At 40.6% G+C, this 21,711-nt stretch overlaps 1 protein-coding gene across 2 annotated transcripts; it reads left to right on the top strand.

Moving 5' to 3' along the window:
* Positions 1-595: 595 nt before the first annotated feature.
* On the top strand, positions 596-21,195 carry SCRN1 (secernin 1). 2 transcript variants are annotated; one of them, XM_053467743.1, is made up of 9 exons: positions 596-710; positions 3,705-3,864; positions 11,948-12,129; positions 15,400-15,476; positions 18,113-18,301; positions 18,722-18,887; positions 19,156-19,318; positions 19,759-19,918; positions 20,785-21,195. In XM_053467743.1, exons 2-8 carry the CDS (start codon positions 3,706-3,708, stop codon positions 19,915-19,917), a joined length of 1,095 nt encoding a protein of 364 aa, XP_053323718.1. In that variant the 5' UTR covers positions 596-710; position 3,705; the 3' UTR covers position 19,918; positions 20,785-21,195. The 2 variants fall into 2 exon arrangements, with proteins under 2 accessions (XP_053323718.1, XP_053323717.1); XM_053467742.1 differs by having other exon boundaries at positions 15,400-15,602.
* The last annotated feature ends 516 nt before the right edge of the window (positions 21,196-21,711 follow it).

The following is a 21,711-nucleotide window of genomic DNA, read 5'->3' as shown; positions in this document are numbered from 1 at the left end:
CAGCCGGACCTAGCTTGGTGTTTTATTATATATTTTATTCGAATGGCTTGATCTTGTGGTCTGTTGGGCACTACATGGTTCTGGACCCAGGGTAGGCAGCGGCGGACTAAAAGCCCCATAAGCAACAATGACTTCCACAAGCCTTGTCACAGATACTGCTGACACACTGACTACTCCTTCACTGCATTCATTCACTGTCGCTCTTCATACTCTCCAATACAGTTGGATGTAGTTATTAGGAAGACCCCAACTGGGATGCTGCCATATGAAATAATATGAAATTATGGCAATGCGTGTGACATTGCCTTGTGCTAGCTGACTCCATGTGGGAATAACAACTCCCATATTCCAGCATATAAATGCAGAGCAGAACCATTCGGTCAATCTATCCTGATCTAAGAGTCAAACTGTTTTGATCAGTCCTTGGTCTAGTTTCAGATTCGGGATAGCGTGTTTAAATTTCACCACTGAATTAGCCTCTACCACCTCTGCTGGGAGGCTGCTCCAGTGAATTGTGGTGCAGTGTTAGTGTGTGGGTAGCAGTGTGATGCTCTTTACCCCCCCAGCAGGCAGTGCACTGTGCAGCGCATCGCAGTTGCTCCGGCAGTTAGGGGCGGCGCTAGCACAGAGCAGGCGAACCGGGGCGAGCGGCCGTTCATCTCGGTGCTCGCGATCATCGTTCACAGCCAGGGGTCCGGGGCCTGCAGCGGGTGAGTGGCAGCCTCTGGGGTCTGCTTGCGGGTGTGTGTCGCCCGGGGCTGTCGGGCTGTAGGATGGATGCTGCTGCTGCGTCCTGGGTGTTGTCTGATCTTCATTAACAGCCATAGACTGAAAGCCCCCGTTCGGGATTAATATCCGCGTCTGTCTGACTCTCCATCTTCCCATAAAGGATTATGCTGATCAAAAGGATCTGCTCTGTTTAATCTATTAACCCTTCAGGTTACAGCTTCGGTGATGATCATCTACATTCCTGTTTTCGAATGCAGCTGCATCACAGCACATTATAGTGAACAGTGTCAGCAATGTCACCGCTAGTGTGCTCCATACATGAATAGTCCGTACCTTGAATGTATGTTTTATTAGATCACTAGTGCCATAATCTTCTTAACGAATTAGAAGCCACAATCGGAGGGATCAGATGTCAGACCATATGACATGTCCGTGCCCTAGAAACAGAGATAAAGAGAGAGCCATTCCAACTCCTAAAAGCAATCACAGGGTTATCCCAGTGATATATGTGTGTATATATATATATATATATATATATATATATATCTTTCCACAACTCATTTCACCTCCGATGAGGTCAGATCAGTTAGATATTTTTTTGTTTATAAAATATAATTTATTATTTGTCAGCAGGGCATGCGAGCCAAGAATGGAAAATAAATTATTAAATTAATATTATTAATAATCATGTTTTATTTATATACATTGAAAGAGTTTGAGAAAATAGAACTGACAGACCAATACATTAGGTAGAGGGGGCTCTGCTCAGAAGCTTACACTCTAGACGGTTAAGAAGTTACTGAATGGGCTGTGGTTGGAAATCAAAAGGGGGGGTAGCTAGAAGAAGAGGGAGCCTAGATTTGATTTTCAAACTCATCAATAGTAGAACAAGCCACATAATCTGCTGTTTGAAATGAAATATGCCCAAGGGTTTAATAATGGACCCGGACAGACACATTATGTGGGCTGCACTAAAACCCAAAATATTTATGAATTCAAAACACTTGGAGTTTTGGTGAAGCTCACCTGTCAGGTAGCCGAGTCGCTGGCCGACCTGGCCGACCTTACAATATGTGACATGTATGTCACACTTTCCAAATTCCTAGTAAAAGTCCAGGTTACTTGTTATTTTTGTCTCAGTTTATTTGATTAAATCTGTATCCAGTTGGTATACAAATAATACTAGCCTAGCCGTTAAGTGGGTTTTTGTGTGACCCCACTCTGATAAAAGGTGTCACTTGACAGGGGGTACTGTGCTAGCAAATGAAGAAATATACCTGGGAGCTTCCTAAATGAGCTGACCCTGAGATTCTTGATATAGAAACCCTTTACTAGCCCATTGTGAAGATTAATTACAGCTTGAGGGCAGTCTTGATTCCCCAATTTGTGAAAAGTTAAGTGCGTCTTGAGGACATCTTTTTTTAATAAAACCTTGGAGTGAATTAATTATTTGAAAGGAGAAGTTTTCATACCGAGTTCCCCTGCAGTAAATCTCCACTACCTTTACTTTTATTTGCATGGTGCTTAGATTCGCAGCACCCATCGCACATGTCCCTCAAGTTACCAGTTTCCAAGAAATGAAAGTGACCCATTGTTATACCCATTGACGCTTCCCTCGTTAGGGCCAAGATGTATCACGGGTTCACGTGGCTAATTCTGGATTTAATAGATTTGTATAATAGATTTAGTAGATTATTATTTCTAAAGTTTTTAAATAAGGAAAGATGCTGGATATCCTTCACCAACATTCCACCAAGATGTCACCAAACAGCTTGTCTGTGCCACATTTGCACCCAAACAGCCTGCCTGTGCCATCTATCCCCAATGAGCCTTTCTGTGCCATCTTTGCCTGCCAAACAACCTGTCTGTGCCATCTTTGCCCCCAAACAGCATGTCTGTAACATGTTTGCCCTCAAATTGCTTGTCTGTGCCATATTTTGATGCCAAACAGCCTGTATGTGCCATCTTAGCCTCCAAACAGCGTGTCTGTGCCCCCCCCTAAAAAAAAAGCTTGCCTGTGTCTCTCTCCTTCAGTGCAGACTGGTCCGGCATGCAGTAACTGGATATAATGTAATTTACTGCATCTTGGAATCCAACACGCGCAGTGCTGCTAACTGCAGGTGTTTCCAGCAGCTAGTAGCTTTTAAAGTGGCGATCATAAGGGTCCACCGGGCCCCTACATTGGAGAGCCTGGTCACAGTTGTGGCTCCTGCGACAATGACTGTTACGCCCCTGGACGTGCAGTGCAAATCCATTATTCACAGTCTATATGCTATAACCTCATCCTTCGGACACACAGACAGTGCTAGCGCATTCCTGTCCCATTGACATCCCCCGGGGCGACACACAGGCCCATTGTTGTATAGACAGGCGCAGCACTGTGGTCCTACCGTGAACGTGCTTCTGGTGCGGAAGACTTTCTGAATGTAATTGTTCTATAAAAAGGCTTAGATCTGCAGATTTGTATAAATGATATTAGTTGAATTTTGCTTCTGTGAAATATTAAAGCATCTCGTCACCGAGACAAATGTAATCAGTAAAGCTTAACAATCCCTATATGTTGTGTAAATATTGTGAATAGACCATATGGCAATGTTTTTAAGACATTTACAATGAAAAAAATATTTTTCTCGTCTCTTATACTGAGATTATATAATGTGCGGTTCACCCCCTACTTCTTGATTGGTTGCCCATTTAACTTATTATTTTAAAATATATGTGGTACATGATTTTTTTTTTTTTTTTTTATTACAAAAATAGATAAAAAAAATGTCCTGGCTTTCCCTGACTAAAATCACAAAATTCAGGTTCTAAAATTGAATAAGCTTGATTAATTGATTAATTCATTAATTGACTAATATAAAGTAATTAGTGGGAACGGATCGACTATATTTTATAATATATATGGCATAATATATTCTTTATGTGATATTATCTGTTAATCTATTTTATTTTCATGACACTTTACTTTCTAGGATGGCAGATTCTCCACCAAGCGTTTGTTTTGTGGTTTTTCCACCTTTAGCAAAAAATAATCAAATCCTTTTTGGGAAGAATTCAGCTCGACCAAGAGATGAAGTTCAAGAAATACTGTACGTACCTGCTAGTGATCATGAACCCGGCAGTAAAGTACAGGTAAGGCTGTCTCAACAAATAATTCTTTCATTATCTAAAACGTTGTTTTATTCCTAATTTTTGTCACTTACTTATGCAAAAGCAGGCACTGATATTGGGTATTGACATAAATGCCTCTTAAAAGTTTTTATGGGGAGGAAAGAATAAAATCACAGATCTGCGCAGATTGATTTGGATGATCGACCCTCCTCGCCTGTTGTTCCTGTAAGTCTTATTGTCATGTTATACACTACTTGTTTACCCATTGTACAGCGCTGTGGAATATGATGACGCTATATCAAACAATAAATAAGAATATTGTCAGGTTGAAAGGCTGGTGTGGAATTGCGTTGTGGTCAGTGTGACAGATACATGGGGGAACGTAACCGTTGTGGTCACAAGTTGGTTGATGCCCGTCACAGCTGAACGAGAGTCACTGTTAGTAGACTTCCCTTCTAAGAGAATTCAATATGCTGTTAATAGCTAAACTTGTTTGCTGCGTAGGTATTGATTTTTCCCTGTTGACATGTATTCCCCTCACAGCCACGGGCGTAGGAACCGGGGGGGACGGGGGGGACGGATCCCCCCCAGGAAATCATGCGGGGGGGACCGATAATATAGAAATCCCCCCCAGGGTGAGCGCACTCGGGTGCAGCTGTGAGGGTGCTCACAGCTGCCCGATCGGCAGCTGCAGCCTGCAGGACTGGTTAGGGAAATCCGTGATCTCCCCAACCAGTCCTGCAGCTGCATTAAGGTCACACTCACCAGCTGTCTGTAACTGAGCGCCGGGGCGACGGGATATGACGTTTATATCCAGCCCCGGCGCTCAGCAGAAACAGCTGTGCGCAGCCGCACTGCACAGACTGCGAGCGGCAAACAGAAGGAAAGTTAGAACAGAAATCAGAAAGGAGGAAGCAGAAAGCAGGAAGCAGGAAGGAGGAAGAAGGAAGAGAAAGCAGAAAGGAGGAAGAAGGAAGAAAAGGTAAGATTTGTGGAGAACCAAGGTGGGTGGATGGTTGATTATTGGGGGGTCTGATGTGGAGAACAAAGGTTGTGGGGGGGTCTGATGTAGAAAACGAAGGTTGTGGGGGGGTCTGATGTAGAAAACGAAGGTTGTGGGGGGGTCTGATGTGGAAAACAAAGGTGGGTTAGGGGGGTCTGATGTGGAGAATGAAGGTGGGTGGGAGGGGGTCTGATGTGGAGAACAAAGGTTGTGGGGGGGTCTGATGTGGAGAACAAAGGTGGGTTGGGGGGTCTGATGTGGAGAATGAAGGTGGGAGGGGGTCTGATGTGGAGAACGAAGGTGGGGGGGTCTGATGGTAGATTTGTGTGTGTATATACATATGATAAGGCATGTGTATGGGCACTTGGGCAGGCATATGTGTATAGGGCAGCTGTGTATATGTGGGTGTATGTGCATACGTCTGTATGGGCAGTGTATATGTGTACGTCTGTATAGGCAGTGTAAATGTGTATGTCTGTATGGGCAGTTTATATATGTGTGTGTATGGGCAGTGTATATGTGTACGTGTGTATAGGCAGTGTATATGTGTATGTCTGCATAGGCAGTGTATATGTGTACGTCTGTATGGGCAGTGTATATGTGTACGTGTGTATAGGCAGTGTATATGTGTATATGTGTATGGGCAGTGTACATGTGTATGTGTGTATGGGCAGTGTATATGTGTACGTGTGTATAGGCAGTGTATATGTGTATATGTGTATGGGCAGTGTACATGTGTATGTGTGTATGGGCAGTGTATATGTGTACGTGTGTATAGGCAGTGTATATGTGTATGTCTGCATAGGCAGTGTATATGTGTACGTCTGTATGGGCAGTGTATATGTGTATGTGTGTATGGGCAGTGTATATGTGTATGTGTGTATGGGCAGTGTATATGTGTATGTGTGTATGGGCAGTGTATATGTGTACGTGTGTATGGGCAGTGTATATGTGTACGTGTGTATGGGCAGTGTATATGTGTACGTGTGTATGGGCATTGTATACGTGTACGTCTGTATGGGCAGTGTATATGTGTGTATATAAGGAGTGTATTTGTCTTATAGTGTATATGTCTGTGTAAGTATGTGCAAGGGCAGTGTATATTTATGGGGAGGCATGTGTGTGTGAGCAGATTATGTATGTTTGGGCAGGCGTGTATAAGGGTAGTGCATAAGTGTGAGTACTGGCAATTGTGTATGTGCAGGCAATTGCAGCGTATACGTGTGTTTTTGTGGGCAGGCATGCGTAAGAGCAGTGCATATGTGGGTATGAGCAGGCATGTCGTACTTAAAGGGAAGATTATGATTCCCTGTAACACATGTTTAACCCATTGTGTGTGTGTACGTAAGTGTGTGCATGCGTGTGTATGTTATTCAAGTGTTTAAGTGTGTGGATATGATCCTGTGTGTATGACATGTTAGGAGTCTTAGATGGTTCCTTCAATACATCATAGTAGTCTCTGTGGCCGTGTCCAGTGCGGTCCATCTGTGGTTGTAAGAATTTTCTCCCATTTATCTAGTAGAACGTTTTATGAGCTGAAGGTGATAAACCAAGACATTTTGGACAACACTATGCTTCTAACTTTGTGGGAACAGTTTTGGGGATCATGACTGTGCCCCAGTGTGCAAAACAGCTACTTTGCACCATAACCACTACAGTGCGTTGGTTGTAGGGTCTTACTCTGCCTGCAGTTAATAAAATATTTCTATAAGAGCATTTAAGTGTTGTCTGCTCCCAGACCACAAATGCGGAAAGGGTTAATTGCATCATTGCATTTCTGTAGGATCTTTTGTGAAAATGTTGGCAATTGTGCATTACTTAAAGTATTATTACCGGTTGTTCTAAGTGAAATAACTGAAATATAGGCCAAACTTTTGGTTAATTTTCTTTGACCTGTTTGTTTAATAAAGAGCTTGTCTGTGAAAACTGAACATGATACTTTTTTTGGGGACATACTAAAACGAATGACAAAATGGAATGCCCATAGACTTTAATGGGGAGGAATGCCCATAGACTATAATGGACAGGAATGCCCATTGACTTTAATGGAAGGGAAAAGAATCATTGATTTTGAAATAAAAGCTTAAGAAATAGCATTTAGATCTTTGGCACACATACTCCCCTAGCACACACATGTGATCTTAAACTCAGATTACGTTGGATTATAGCTGTTTTCTATGGAATGACAGGGGAATGACAGTATTGATGGAATGCCCATAGGATATAATGGGAGAAAAATCAAACCTGTTTTTCAGACAAAACCCTCTGAAATATCATATAGATCTTTGGCACATATACTCCTCTAGTACAGAGACAGGATCTAAGATCTATATGCCAAAGATCTATATGATATTTCAGAGGGTTTTGTCTGAAAAACAGGTTTGATTTTTCTCCCATTATATCCTATGGGCATTCCATCAATACTGTCATTCACCTGTCATTCCATAGAAAACAGCTATAATTCCACTTAATATGAGGTTTGGAACTTATAACTGTACTAGGGGAGTATACATAACAAAGATCTATATGATATGTCATAGGGTTTTCTCTAAAAAACAAGTTTGATTTTTCTCCCATTATATCCTATGGGCATTCCATCAATACCGTCATTCACCTGTCATTACATAGAACACAGCTATAATTCCACATAATATGAGTTTTAGATCCTGTCTCTGTACTAGGGGAGTATACATGACAAAGATCTATATGATATGTCAGAGGGTTTTCTCTAAAAAACAAGTTTCATTTTTCTCCCATTATATCCTATGGGCATTCCATCAATACTGCCATTCACCTGTCATTCCATAGAACACAGCTATAATCCCACATAATATGAGTTTTAGATCCTGTCTCTGTACTAGAGGAGTATGTGTGCCAAAGATCTATATGATATTTCAGAGGGTTTTGTCTTAAAAACAGGTTTGATTTTTCTCCCATTATATCCTATGGGCATTCCATCAATACTGTCATTCACCTGTCATTCCATAGAAAACAGCTATAATTCCACTTAATATGAGGTTTGGAACCTATAACTGTACTAGAGGAGTATACATGACAAAGATCTAAATTATATGTCAGAGGGTTTTCTCTAAAAAACAAGTTTAATTTTTATCCCATTATATCCTATGGGCATTCACTCAAAACTGTCATTCACCTGTCATTCCATAGAAAACAGCTATAATCCCACATAATATGAGTTTTAGATCCTGTCTCTGTACTAGAGGAGTATATGTGCCAAAGATCTATATGATATTTCAGAGGGTTTTGTCTGAAAAACAAGTTTGATTTTTCTCCCATCATATCCTATGGGCATTCCATCAATACTGTCATTCACCTGTCATTCCATAGAAAACAGATATAAACCCACTTAATATGAGTTTTAGATCATGTATCTGTACTAGGAGGGTATATGTGCCAAAGATCTATATGATTTTTCAGAGGGTTTTGTCTGAAAAAAAGGTTTGATTTTTCTCCCATTATATCCTATGGGCATTCCATCAATACTGTCATTCACCTGTCATTCCATAGAACACAGCTATAATTCCACTTAATATGAGGTTTGGAACTTATAACTGTACTAGGGGAGTATACATGACAAAGATCTATATGATATGTCAGAGGGTTTTCTCTAAAAAACAAGTTTGATTTTTTCCCATTATATCCTATGGGTATTCCATCAATACTGCCATTCACCTGTCATTCCATAGAACACAGCTATAATTCCACTTAATATGAGGCTTGGAACCTATAACTGTACTAGGGGAGTATACATGACAAAGATCTATATGATATGTCAGAGGGTTTTCTCTAAAAATACAAGTTTAATTTTTCTCCCATTATATCCTATGGGCATTCCCTCAAAACTGTCATTCTCCTGTCATTCCATAGAAAACAGCTATAATCCCAAATAATATGAGTTTTAGATCCTGTCTCTGTACTAAGGGAGTATATGTGCCAAAGATCTATATGATATTTCAGAGGGTTTTGTCTGAAAAACAGGTTTGATTTTTCTCCCATTATATCCTATGGGCATTCCATCAATACTGCCATTCACCTGTCATTCCATAGAACACAGCTATAATTCCACTTAATATGAGGTTTAGAACCTATACCTGTACTAGAGGAGTATGTGTGCCAAATATCTATATGATATTTCAGAGGGTTTTGTCTGAAAAACAGGTTTGATTTTTCTCCCATTATATCCTATGGGCATTCCATCAATACCGTCATTAACCTGTCATTCCATAGAAAACAGCTATAATCCCACATAATATGAGTTTTAGATCATTTATCTGTACTAGGAGAGTATATGTGCCAGAGATCTATATGATAGTTTAGAGGGTTTTGTCTGAAAAACAGGTTTGATTTTTCTCCTATTATATCCTATGGGCATTCCATCAATACTGTCATTCACCTGTCATTCCATAGAAAACAGCTATAATCCCACTTAATATGAGTTTTAGATCATTTATCTGTACTAGAGGAGTATATGTGCCAAAGATCTATATGATTTTTCACAGGGTTTTGTCTGAAAAAAAAGGTTTGATTTTTCTCCCATTATATCCTATGGGCATTCCCTCAATACTGTCATTCACCTGTCATTCCATAGAAAACAGCTATAATCCAACGTAATCTGAGTTTTAGATCACATGTGTGTGCTAGGGGAGTATGTGTGCCAAAGATCTAAATGCTATTTCTTAAGCTTTTATTTCAAAATCAATGATTCTTTTCCCTTCCATTAAAGTCTATGGGCATTCCTCCCCATTATAGTCTATGGGCATTCCTCCCCATTAAAGTCTATGGGCATTCCATTTTGTCATTCGTTTTAGTATGTCCCCTTTTTTTGTGCGGAAATTGTACATACACACACACATACATTTATATAAAATTTGCCATGAACAATTCCCAGTTTACTGAACAAGAATATACCCTACCAGTAAAAATGCTATCCCCCCCAGATTTTTAGGGGTTCCTACGCCCATGCTCACAGCTATTCAAACCGATGTTTTCTTCCAATTAACTTGTTTGCACTTTCAGCTTAAACTACAAAAAAAGGATACACGCTATAGTGTTTAATGTATAGTTACATAGTTACATAGTTACATAGGCTGAAAAAAGACATGCGTCCATCAAGTTCAGCCTTTCCTATATCTGTTAATTTGTTGCTGTTTGATCCAAAAGAAGGCAAAAAACCCCGGCTTCGCTCTTTCCAATTTTGCACTAACCAGGGAAAAAAATTCCTTCTTGACCCCAAAATGGCAGTCAGATTTCTCCTTGGATCAATAAGCTGTTTCCCCATAATTAAAGATTATATCCCCGAACATTATGTTTTTCCAGGTATCCATCCAGTTGCAGTTTAAACGTCTGTACAGACTCTGATAAAACTACCTCTGCAGGCAGAGAATTCCACATCCTTATTGTCCTTACTGTAAAAAACCCTTTCCTCTGCTTTAGTCTAAATCTCCTTTCTTCCAGTCTAAATGCATGACCACGTGTCCTATGCATAGTCCTGTTTATGAACAGATTTCCACACAATGGTTTGTATTGGCCCTGAATATATTTATATAATGTTATCATATCCCCTCTGAGGCGACGTTTTTCTAAACTAAACAGATTTAAATCTGTTAACCTTTCTTCATAACTAAAGTGCTCCATTCCTTTTATTAATTTTGTAGCCCGCCTCTGCACCCTTTCTAGTGCTATGATATCCTTCTTTAGAAAAGGTGCCCAAAATTGTACAGCATACTCAAGGTGCGGCCTTACCATTGATTTATACAGAGGCAAAATTATATCTTTATTCCGCGACTTGATGCCCCTTTTTATACACGACAATACCTTACTGGCCTTAGCAACCGCAGACTGACACTGCACATTGTTGCCGAGTTTGTTGTCTATAACAATTCCCAAATCCTTCTCATTTGTCATTACCCCTAATTCACTACCGTTTAGGGTGTAGGTTGCTTGTGCATTCGCTACCCCGAAGTGCATAACTTTACATTTGTCTACATTGAATTTCATCTGCCATTTGAGTGCCCAGTCCCCCAGTCTATCTAGATCCCTCTGCATCACTGTAATATCCTGCTCGCCCTGTATAACTTTACCTAGTTTTGTGTCATCTGCAAACACAGAAAGATGACTTACAATGCCTCCTGCCAGGTCATTTATAAATATGTTGAATAAAATTGGTCCCAGAACAGAACCCTGAGGGACACCACTTACCACTTTTGACCAGCTTGAAAATTTACCATTTATAACAACTCTCTGTTCTCTACCTCTAAGCCAATGTTCTACCCAAGAACAAGAATTTGCATCTAGGCCAATTTCTTTCAGTTTGAATACTAACCTATTGTGTGGAACCGTGTCAAACGCCTTGGCAAAATCCAAGTAGATTACATCCACTGCAACACCCTGATCTACACTTCTACTTACTTCTTCGTAGAATGCAATTAAATTAGGTTGACATGACCTATGTTTCATAAAACCATGCTGATTTATGCTAATAATACTATTCTTCCCAAGGAATTCTTGAATATTATCCCTAAACAGCCCTTCAAATACTTTCCCAGCAACGGAAGTTAGGCTCACAGACCAGTATGGAAAGCATACTCAATGGACTGTATTCTATGAATTTGCAAACAAATGTATAGAATAAGGGAAACTACCGGTGACTCTTTATGACATCATGAACCCAACAACAGATACAGGGACGGGTAACATCTGCCAAGTGCCATGCCATTGGTGGGGACTTCAATTCCCATGAAGCTCAGCCAGTCTCAAAAGTCATTACCCGATGAAATGAACAATTACACAAAAGATCAATTCATTTACTTTACCATGATACCAAGGTAGCATGGGCAGGGCTACTGTTAGTTTTTTTACCCTTTTGCCACAGACGCCAGCCCTAAAACATAGCACCCTAGACCAACACTTAGCCTGTCTAGTGGAAAATCTTAACTTAATAGCCAGGTGCGCTAAACAAACAGCTCTAGTGAGCATCATTTCTCCACACTGATGAGAAGGAATGGTAGTTGGTCATGGTTCACTGCTTCCTGTACTTATTCACTTTTGTTAGCGCTTTATTGTTATTATTGATATTTGTAGTGCACATACCTTGAAGTTGACCAAGTCCAGAGGACTCATGCTGTTCTACTTACTAAACCAGTCTGGATGTGGGGAGGAGAGATGGGAGCCAACGAACATGGAGTTTGCATTGGGAACGTGGCGGTCACCACGAAACAGGAAGCATCCGATAGCAAGTTACTACTAGGGATGGATCTTGTCAGGTGAGTGATTATAATAATAGTCATATGATTTCATTATTTGAATGAAAGACTGATTGTAATGTCATAAGCTTCAAGACTTGGTACCTGTGTGCGCTGGACAGTCTTTTCCTTTGGCGCTGCCCAGGGCCGGACTGGCCCACCGGGATACCGGGAAATTTCCCGGTGGGCCGGAAGGTCCGGGGGCTGGGCGGCCATGAAGACAGCCGCTGAGCTGCCCCCCAGGCTGCCCGAAATCTAATCAAAGCGGCCGCTGGGTGCTGATGCGGCCGGCCGGCATCAGCACCCAGCAGCCGTGTGCGATGGCCGTCTAGTGATGGGAGCAGTGTGAGGGGTGAAAGCTCCGCCCCCTCGCACTGACCTTTCACCCCTCACGCTGCTCCCATCACTATGCGGCCATCAGATTGCTGGGAATGTAATCTGAACAGCCGATGCGTGCTGATGCCGCCGGCCGCCTCTGCTTTAATACTTTTTTTTTTACTTTATATGGCGAGCCGATCCAGCTTACCATATAAATAAAAAAAAAGTGTTAAAGTAGCTCCGGCCGGGGGCATCAGCACGCACCGGCCGTTTAGATTACATTCCCAGCAGCCTGATGGCTGCATAGTGATGGGAGCAGCGTGAGGTGGAAGCTCCGCCCCCTCGCGCTCAGACTGCTGCAGCACCGGATGTCAGGTCAGTGGCATCCTGGCTGTCAGCATAGAGGAGAACAGTGTGCAGCTGCCAAGAAGTCAAGAGAAGTAGAAGGTGAGTAAAATAATGTATTTTTTGTACTGTATGTTTTTTGTATTTGTTAAGAACAAAAAAAATCAGCATGTGTGTGTATGTAAGTGTCCCCCCCTATATGCCACTCTGCCTCCAGAAATGCCTTATACCCCCCTATATGCCACTCTGTCCCATGATATGCCTTTTAACCCCCCTATATGCCAGAGTTGCATATAGGGGTATAAGGCATTTCTGGATGCAGAGTGACATAGGGGGTCAAAAGGCATATCTGGAGGCAGAGTGGCATAAAGGGGGTTAAAAGGTATATCATGGGGCAGAGGAGCATATAGGAGGGTATAAAGCATATCGGGGAGGCAGAGTGGCATATAGGGGGCATAAGGCTTTTCTGGAGGCAGAGTGCCCCATGATATGCCTTTTAACCCCCTTCATGCCACTCTGCCTCCAGAAATGCCTTATACCCCCTATATGCCACTCTGTCCCATGATATGCCTTTTAACCCCCTATATGGCAGAGTGGCATATAGGGGGTTAGAAGGCATATCATGGGACAGAGTGGCATATATTATTTTTTATTTAATATGGCAAGCTGGATCGGCTTGCCATATAAAGTAAACAAAAATGTCCCATGATATGCCTTTTAACCTCCTATATGGCAGAGTGGCATATAGGGGGTTAGAAGGCATATCATGGGACAGAGTGGCATATAGGAGGGTTGAGGCATATCAGGGAGGCAGAGTGGCATATAAGGGGGGTATAAGGCTTTTCTGGAGGCAGAGTGCCCCATGATATGCCTTTTCACCCCCTTTATGCCACTCTGCCTCCAGAAATGCCTTATACCCCCCTATATGCCACTCTGTCCCATGATATGCCTTTTAACCCCCTATATGCCAGAGTGGCATATAGGGGTATAAGGCATTTCTGGATGCAGAGTGACATATAGGGGGTCAACGGCATATCTGGAGGCAGAGTGGCATAAAGGGAGTTAAAAGGGATGTCATGGGGCAGAGGGGCATATAGGAGGGTATAAAGCATATTGGGGAGGCAGAGGGGCATATAGGGGGCATAAGGCTTTTCTGTAGGCAGAGTGCCCCATGATATGCCTTTTAACCCCCTTTATGCCACTCTGCCTCCAAAATGCCTTATACCCCCCTATATGCCACTCTGTCCCATGATATGCCTTTTAACCCCCTATATGGCAGAGTGGCATATAGGAGGTTAGAAGGCATATCATGGGACAGAGTGGCATATAGGGTATAAGGCATTTCTGGATGCAGAGTGACATATAGGGGGTCAAAAGGCATATCTGGAGGTGGAGTGGCAAAAAGGGGGTTAAAAGGCATATCACGGGGCAGAGGGGCATATAGGAGGGTTGAGGCATATCAGGGAGGCAGAGTGGCATATGGGGGGTATAAGGCATTTCTGGAGGCAGAGTGACATAGGGAGTAAAAGGCATTTCTGGAGGCAGAGTGGCATATAGGGGATAAAAAGGCATATTATGGGGCAGAGTGGCATATAGGAGGGTATAAAGCATATCAGGGAGGCAGAGTGGCATATAGGGGGCATAAGGCTTTTCTGGAGGCAGAGTGCCCCATGATATGCCTTTTAACCCCCTTCATGCCACTCTGCCTCCATGAATGCCTTATACCCACTAAATGCCACTCTGTCCCATGATATGCCTTTTAACCCCCTACATGTCTCAATCATAGCTTTTATTAAATATGGAAAAAAATAGTCTACATGAATTAATAAAGAAATAAAAGTTTCTTACCAGAATATCGTGAAGAATAATGTGATCAGTGTTTTGTTCCACTGAATAAAATGGAACTCTTTCATCTAAAAATGTTCGCAGTAGTAAATGTTTTGATCCCATTATGTGTAATGTATTTCATTTATTAGGGCCTTTTAACACTTTTGCTTTCTGGCATTTTAATACAAATAATGAGATAAAAAGAATGGCACATAGTGTGACTCGGGTGTGTATAAGGGGTGCGTGTGGGTATAAGAGCTTCACCGTGAGATAAACTATATGGGGCTGGTCTCCAAATTTTTCCAGGGCTGCTTTTCAGTCCCAGTCCGGCCCTGGCGCTGCCCTGTCCGTGCCCCGTCTTTACTTCTTGGGGCGTCTGGATATAGCGGCATATCCCAGCGCCAAACATTTAAAGGAGTGGAAACCATGAAGGACTGTCCAAGCACAGCCCTTGTTAATGGGCCAGTTAGGGAGATTAGCGATCTCAACCAGCCCCATGAGAAGTGGCGTTGCAGGAAGGCTGCAATAATTAAGTTATTTCTTTTGTCCTTAATTTTATCTCAATGAATATATGTTCGATGGAGCTAGACTTTTTAGTGAATGTCTATTGATGGATATTGAAGTCAGTTAGCTGAAGTCACAACTCTCCTGTCAATTCATGCTTTGATTGAAAACATATTAAGATCTCAGTTTTAAATTTTCATTAAATATATAAAATGTCTGCTAATTGGATGTTCATAAACCTTCTATAAACTGGGATGTCAGTGGACTAAAATCATTACATTATCTCTCCTATTTCAGGCTTGGTTTAGAACGAGGAAAAACCGCCAAAGAGTCTGTAGACATAATAGTGTCCCTACTGGAGGAACATGGACAAGGTGGAAATTATTTTGAAGGAGATGGCATATCCCAGACATTCCACAGTGCGTTCCTTATTGTGGACCGAGTGGAAGCCTGGGTGTTGGAGACAGCGGGGAAATTCTGGGCAGCTGAAAGAATAACAGGTTCATTTTTCACTGATTTATATACTACAGCCAAAGACACAATGAGTTCTTCGGGGTGGTGAAAGAGTTGATGAATCTCAAGGTCCATTTGCTATTTGACTACAACTCCCACCGTGGTCTACTGGAAAATTGGGGTGGTTGTTGTTAATGGATTTTAGAGGGCTGTCTGCTTTAAATACTAATGTTTCAAGCTAAGGGTTTCAAAAAAAAATGTGGGATTGCAAAAAATGCACATTTTTAATGTTTTTACATGTGAACCAAAGAGCTAACAATATTTGTGAATTGTGGATTAAAATGCTCTTTTGCCTTTTTCACTCATGCCCACATTTCCATATATTTATTAGTGGGATTCCTAATATTTTGAGGGACGCTGAATTCTATATAGTATCTATGCTTTATGTCGGCAAAACAAGTTGACCAACTCACAATGCCTCTAAGAATAGAAGAAACATATTATAAAGCTAGATTGTAGATAGGTATTGTGTATAGGCAGGTAAAAGGTGGCGTGGAAATGCGTCATGCAAAACCTCTTATGTTGTCTTTCTATTTAGTACAGTGGGTTTAACGTTATTGTTTGGTATTTTCCACCAAATGAAATATATCTGTGGAAAGTGGCTTAACACTGAACCAAAAATGAACACTTGGCATTGAAAAAAAAAATTAACTAGAATATAATAATAAAAAAAAAACAGATGGAACAAAAGTAACGAAAAACCAAAGCCAAGCTTTTCGTAAAAAATAAAAGCCTGAAAATCTAGTCATATGGAGAAATTCTTTCCTACTCCTTCAAGGACATTAAGCATAATATATATATATATATATATATATATATATATATATACACCACAAGTTCCACTTTGAGTTAGTAGCCAGGTAGGCTAGATATTTCTATTCTTCTGCTTACTAGTAAAACTACAAGACTTAGCTTTGGCCATGAAGTAGGTAAGTGTAATCTTTTTTTTGTCCACAATAATTTCTGACATATGATATTTTAAACTGTCTACTTTGACTAATAAATGACATAAATCATCATAGAAACATAAATTGTCACTAATTATGAAACAGCCATTTGAGATCTATGGCCCCAGACCCAGACAATTCCCCAGACAATTCTTTTTTTTTGTTCAGAATACCTAAGCCTTTTCCTTGATCGCTTAATTTAATATATGACAGGGATGTTCCACACCTATAATGACTGTACTACCGGTATCATATCTTTTAATATTATTTGTTTGTTTACACACTACATCCACACGCCTTACTCGGCAAAACTCAAACTCATGAGAGGTTCACTAAATGTTAAACTTACAGCTATTACTGAATTGCATCTACTAAAGACCCAACCGTGAATGGTTCTTGGAGGCTTAGAGAAGGCCCAAGTTCTGAAAACAAAAACCCAGAAATAATAGTTGGTGCCAGCAAGTGTACCAATGTTTGGTGCTTTTACAAAGGAGAAACTTAGCCCTTAATACCGTATTTGCTCGATTATAAGACGACCCCCCAAATCTGAATATTAATTTAGGAAAAAAAGAAAAAGCCTGAATATAAGACGACCCTATAGGAAAAAAGTTTTACCAGTAAATGTTAATTCATGTAAACTATTTTTTTTAATAAAAGCTATGATTGAGAAAAATATTTTGGTTTTATTTCCTTCTATTTTCCAACCTGCCCCCCAGTTATGCACATCTGCCCCAGAAATGCCTTATACCCCTATATGCCACTCTGGCATTAAGGGGGTTAAAAGGCATATTATGGGGCAGAGTTGCACATAGGGAGGTTTAAGGCATTTCATAGAACACTCTGCCTACAGAAATGCCTTATGCCCCCCATTTAACACTCCCCTGTCAGACTGTCAGAGAGAATTGCCCGCGCCGGTGCCGCACCGGTGCAGGGAACTCTGATCTCTGACAGCCGGGGAAGGTCTGCGCGATGGACGCAGACAACCCCCGCTGCTAGCCACACTGCCCCGGCTGCACACCTGGGACTCAGAAGCACCGGTAAGTGGGGGGGATACAGGAGGATCCAGGTCCCCTGCAGCTGCGGGGATCTGGATCTTAGTCGTCTCATAGTCAGACCTATTTGAGGTCTGATTATAAGACGACTCCGATTATAAGACGAGGGGTATTTTTCAGAGCATTTGCTCTGAAATAAAACTCATCTTATAATCGAGCAAATACGGTATTTCCTTCCAGCACCTATAAATTCTCAAATACTTTTACACAGCAACAAATATACCAAATATGGTAGCTAATGTATGTAACCACAGGTTTTCGAATGATCAATTAGCCATTTAAACTTAAACTTGGATTAGTGAACACAAATGTGCCCTTGGAGCACGGACGTGATGGGAGTGATAAAGGCCCCAGAATACTTTTAGTAACTGCAGAACTTTCTTAAGCTAATCTTGAGATCAGAGTTTATTATTTTTCTTTACCAAAAACTGATGTTAGAATAACGATTCACCAAAGTGCATGCCTCCACCTTCTTTTGTTCTCCTTTTTTTGACATAGACGGAGTGAAATGCATTTGCGATCATTTCTCTATAAAGACACAAATTGATCTGGAACACCCAGAGCTCCGCAGTCACGCAAAGAACCAAGGCTGGTGGAATGAAGATAAAGAATTTAGTTTTTCTGACGTGTTCTCAGAAGATAGTGGACGTGATTGTTCCCGAAAGAAGACAATTGAAAATCAAGAAGGTAGCATATATAGAATAACATTATGTAGGTCCCAGACATGCTAACTGTACCTTAGCTGCCTGTATAGAATTTAAAGCAGTAATGTTCTTAGACATATTATTGGTATAGGTGATTTTATTTTGCTTGCTGTACTCTATAAGTTTTGTCGCTTGTTTGCATATCATAGAAATACTGAAGAAATATACCGGTATATATATTTATTCTTATCACAGCACCACCTACTGGCAATCCACATGTCATACACATGGTATATACGGTTTATATATATTTACCATGTGTTTGACGTGTATTGCCAGTAGGTGGCGCCGTGATGAGGATAAAACACTTTATTTTGTAAGAAGGTATAGGCTCCCCTAAAATTACAGCTATTCAAATTAGACTTTTTTTTGTGTTTTTTTTTTTGCGTTTTTTTGGATGCAGCTATGATGTCGGTGGAAACTATGTTCAGTGTTCTTCGTGATAAGAGCAGTGGTGTCTGTGTGGACTCTGGGCCGTTCATTACTACAGCTAGTGCCGTATCAGTGATACCTCAAAATGGGAGCTCTCCTTGTATCCACTTTGTAACTGGAACACCAGATCCATCAAGGTGAGTCAGGTGAAGATGACACAGTGGGTTGTATACATTATTTATTTAAAGGCGTAGTCAAAACCCAATGCCGCCTTCTTTGAGAAATGTGACCAGCACTCTTTCCCTTTCTCCTTTTTCCCATTTGTTTCTCTCCCAGCACACGACAGCTCTATATTTACTGCTCCATTTTTTAGTCACTGAATTTTAGTTTGTACGAATTAGCCGAAGAAACCGAAAACTGATCATACTGATGTTACGATTTATATTCCTGTTCGTTCATCTTCAGGTCCGTATTTAAGCCCTTTATCTTTGTAGAAGATGTAAAGCCGGTAAACAAGGCTCAGTCATGTTGTCTAGGAGGTGAACCGTGCGGCCATGGGCACTCGCAGCGGAGCCATGAGCTATATAAACGTCATCAATGCGCCCTGTCTTTAATAGAGAATGACCAGGTGAGTCTAACTCCAAAATACACATCATAGCGTATAGAAGGGATGATAACGAACTAAACCTCTCCAGACAACGCTTTTTATAAATAGGAACTATTTATCCACTTATAATATAACTTATATTTCACAGGTGATACTTCATTGAGGAAATTGTCCCAGGTATTTTTATACACACAATACAATGTTTATTGGGTTTTTTATACTGTTTGTATACTTATTTACATTTTCAAAAACAAATGTTGCCAATCTTTTTTCATTATTATATAGTTATCATATGGTAGTGACGCTATAGAACATCAGCTCAAGAAGACCGAAAAAGAAGCATAGCATTACAATAAAAAAATGTATTTAATGGCTACATTTCCGAATAAATGTGTTCTAGTTTCCATTTTATTGTTTATCTTGATAAAAGAGGGAATTCGTGTTTCCTCTATGTTATGCAGGCTCAAGGAGAGAAGCTATTAAGTATAATGCAGGACCTGGAGAAACAAGGCTTGGAGGCCATGGAAGATATACTGAAAGGTTCAAGTCCCTTAGATCCGGCAGAGATAGTGGACCTTTTCTATGACTGTGTTGACACAGAAATCAAGTTCTACAAGTGAAGTAAGATGGTTGTGCTTGGTACATAATGCGGGTACTTGGGAATGAAACGGATAATTAGGGATTTTGTTCTAAAGGAACAATCATGCCTATTTTTAATGTCGATGTACGTATGTTCCCCAAATTCTCTATGCCAACAAGTAGTGTTTCTGTGAGAAACATAATGGATTTTTGCCCCGGCCCTTCCCTATAATAGCATGCTAGCTGCCTAGCAGGTGCTTGTGCTGATTGCCTGGATGGGACAAGACTGTGTTGATTGCTAGATTCAGGGGAAATGCGTTGGGGGGCTGTTGCTGCTAATGTCAGGAGGCAGCTTCCACGTGACTAACAGACAGCTGAGAAAATGTGTGGCTTCCCCTCTGAAGCACCACATGCGTTGGTATTATTGTAAAAAAAAACTCTACTGTTCCTCTAAGACATACTCACGGTGTGAGAGCCCCTAGAGTAGATTTAGTAACTTGTGAAAAGTTACACAGCAGCTTGAAAACAAAGCGTCACAAAGTCAAGTCGGATTTGTCACGGAGGGGTCAGAAACCTCCTCATATTTCAGTGCTTATCAGGAGGGGGAGGAATAGCATGGTATAGATCTATAACTATAGGCGTTTTGTATAGCCCATATAGGAAATATAGGTGCTACAGGTTTATTGTTTCAGAATGTGTTACGCATTTAGATCTGTTTATTTTCTTTCTAGTGAGTGTGCTTGGGTCTGCTGTCTGCCTCCAAACTTTTTCTTACAGCATCTGTTTAAAGACCGTACTCTAATGCCCTCAATTATTCACTAACCCAACATCCCACCCTAAAAACCTTCCTCCTCACCCATAATAGTTGTTTCATACTAACTTGATTTATACATTTATGTTCATTTCAGAAAACCTGGAGCACATCCTCCTTTATTAGCAGAAGAAAGAATCCATATGTTGGCCAGCTAGCTTCTCCACGTTCTGGTGTGATGACGGACAGTTTCTCTAGCTTTTTGTTCCACCTCGTCGTTTGTTCAGTGATAAGAATGGGCTTCTGATTATATGTCTCTGCATGCAGGATAACTCTGAGATGAATGTGTTTGTGCGTTTTCTGTGTCCATCTCTTCAATCCAATAGAAAATAACTCCATAATACTTTTTATTAAACATTAATAGTGATTATGCAGATTAATTTGACTGCCTTTACAATGAAACCAATTTGTAGTTTTACTTCTAAATGGTCAGAAAAAACATTGTACTATAAAAAAAAAAACAAGTAATAGGCTGAAATCCATTGGCAATAAAGATTTTTTCAACAAATTTATTAAAGTGTCTCATATTTTGCGGTACAGCTGTAAGTCCAGTGTGGGGACCGAAATGATGATGGTTCAGTGAATATACTATCTATTTATTTATTAGCAAAGTCCTGGGAGAGGCAGAGCTTTTGGATGGTTATTATATATATATATATATATATATATATATATATATATATATATATATATATATATATGACACACACATATACTGTATCTATAGGAGGTCTATTCACCTTGTCAGTAAAGTATAGTGTATGAAAGAATCAAATGCATTTTTAAAATTATTTTATTTATAAAAGCCCCCTCACAGCAAATTACAAATAATAAAACAGGAACAGTCAACTGGTATCCAAAACGCACACAATTAAAATAATAAGGCATGCTCAGCAGAGCTCACATTCAGGGTTATCACCGTTACCATAAAACTCACAGCTAGTGCACTATACTACACCTGCTTTGAATACTCTATATTTTGTATATTGAGCCCCGTGTGACTATGAAACCCATAGTAGAATAA

Source organism: Spea bombifrons, chromosome 5 (assembly GCF_027358695.1).
Source record: "Spea bombifrons isolate aSpeBom1 chromosome 5, aSpeBom1.2.pri, whole genome shotgun sequence".
Classification (NCBI taxonomy): Eukaryota; Metazoa; Chordata; class Amphibia; order Anura; family Pelobatidae; genus Spea; species Spea bombifrons.
Note: the sequence above shows the minus strand (reverse complement) of the source record. Positions and strands in the feature narration are given on the sequence as shown.

Bases quoted from the DNA above. Each gene is read 5' to 3' on its own strand.
- SCRN1 (XM_053467742.1), top strand. From the start codon at position 3,706: ATGGCAGATTCTCCACCAAGCGTTTGTTTTGTGGTTTTTCCACCTTTA. The intron at 15,603-18,112 runs GTTCATTTTTCA...TTTTTGACATAG, and splicing joins GGCAGCTGAAAGAATAACAG to ACGGAGTGAAATGCATTTGC. The intron at 19,319-19,758 runs GTGAGTCTAACT...TATGTTATGCAG, and splicing joins CTTTAATAGAGAATGACCAG to GCTCAAGGAGAGAAGCTATT.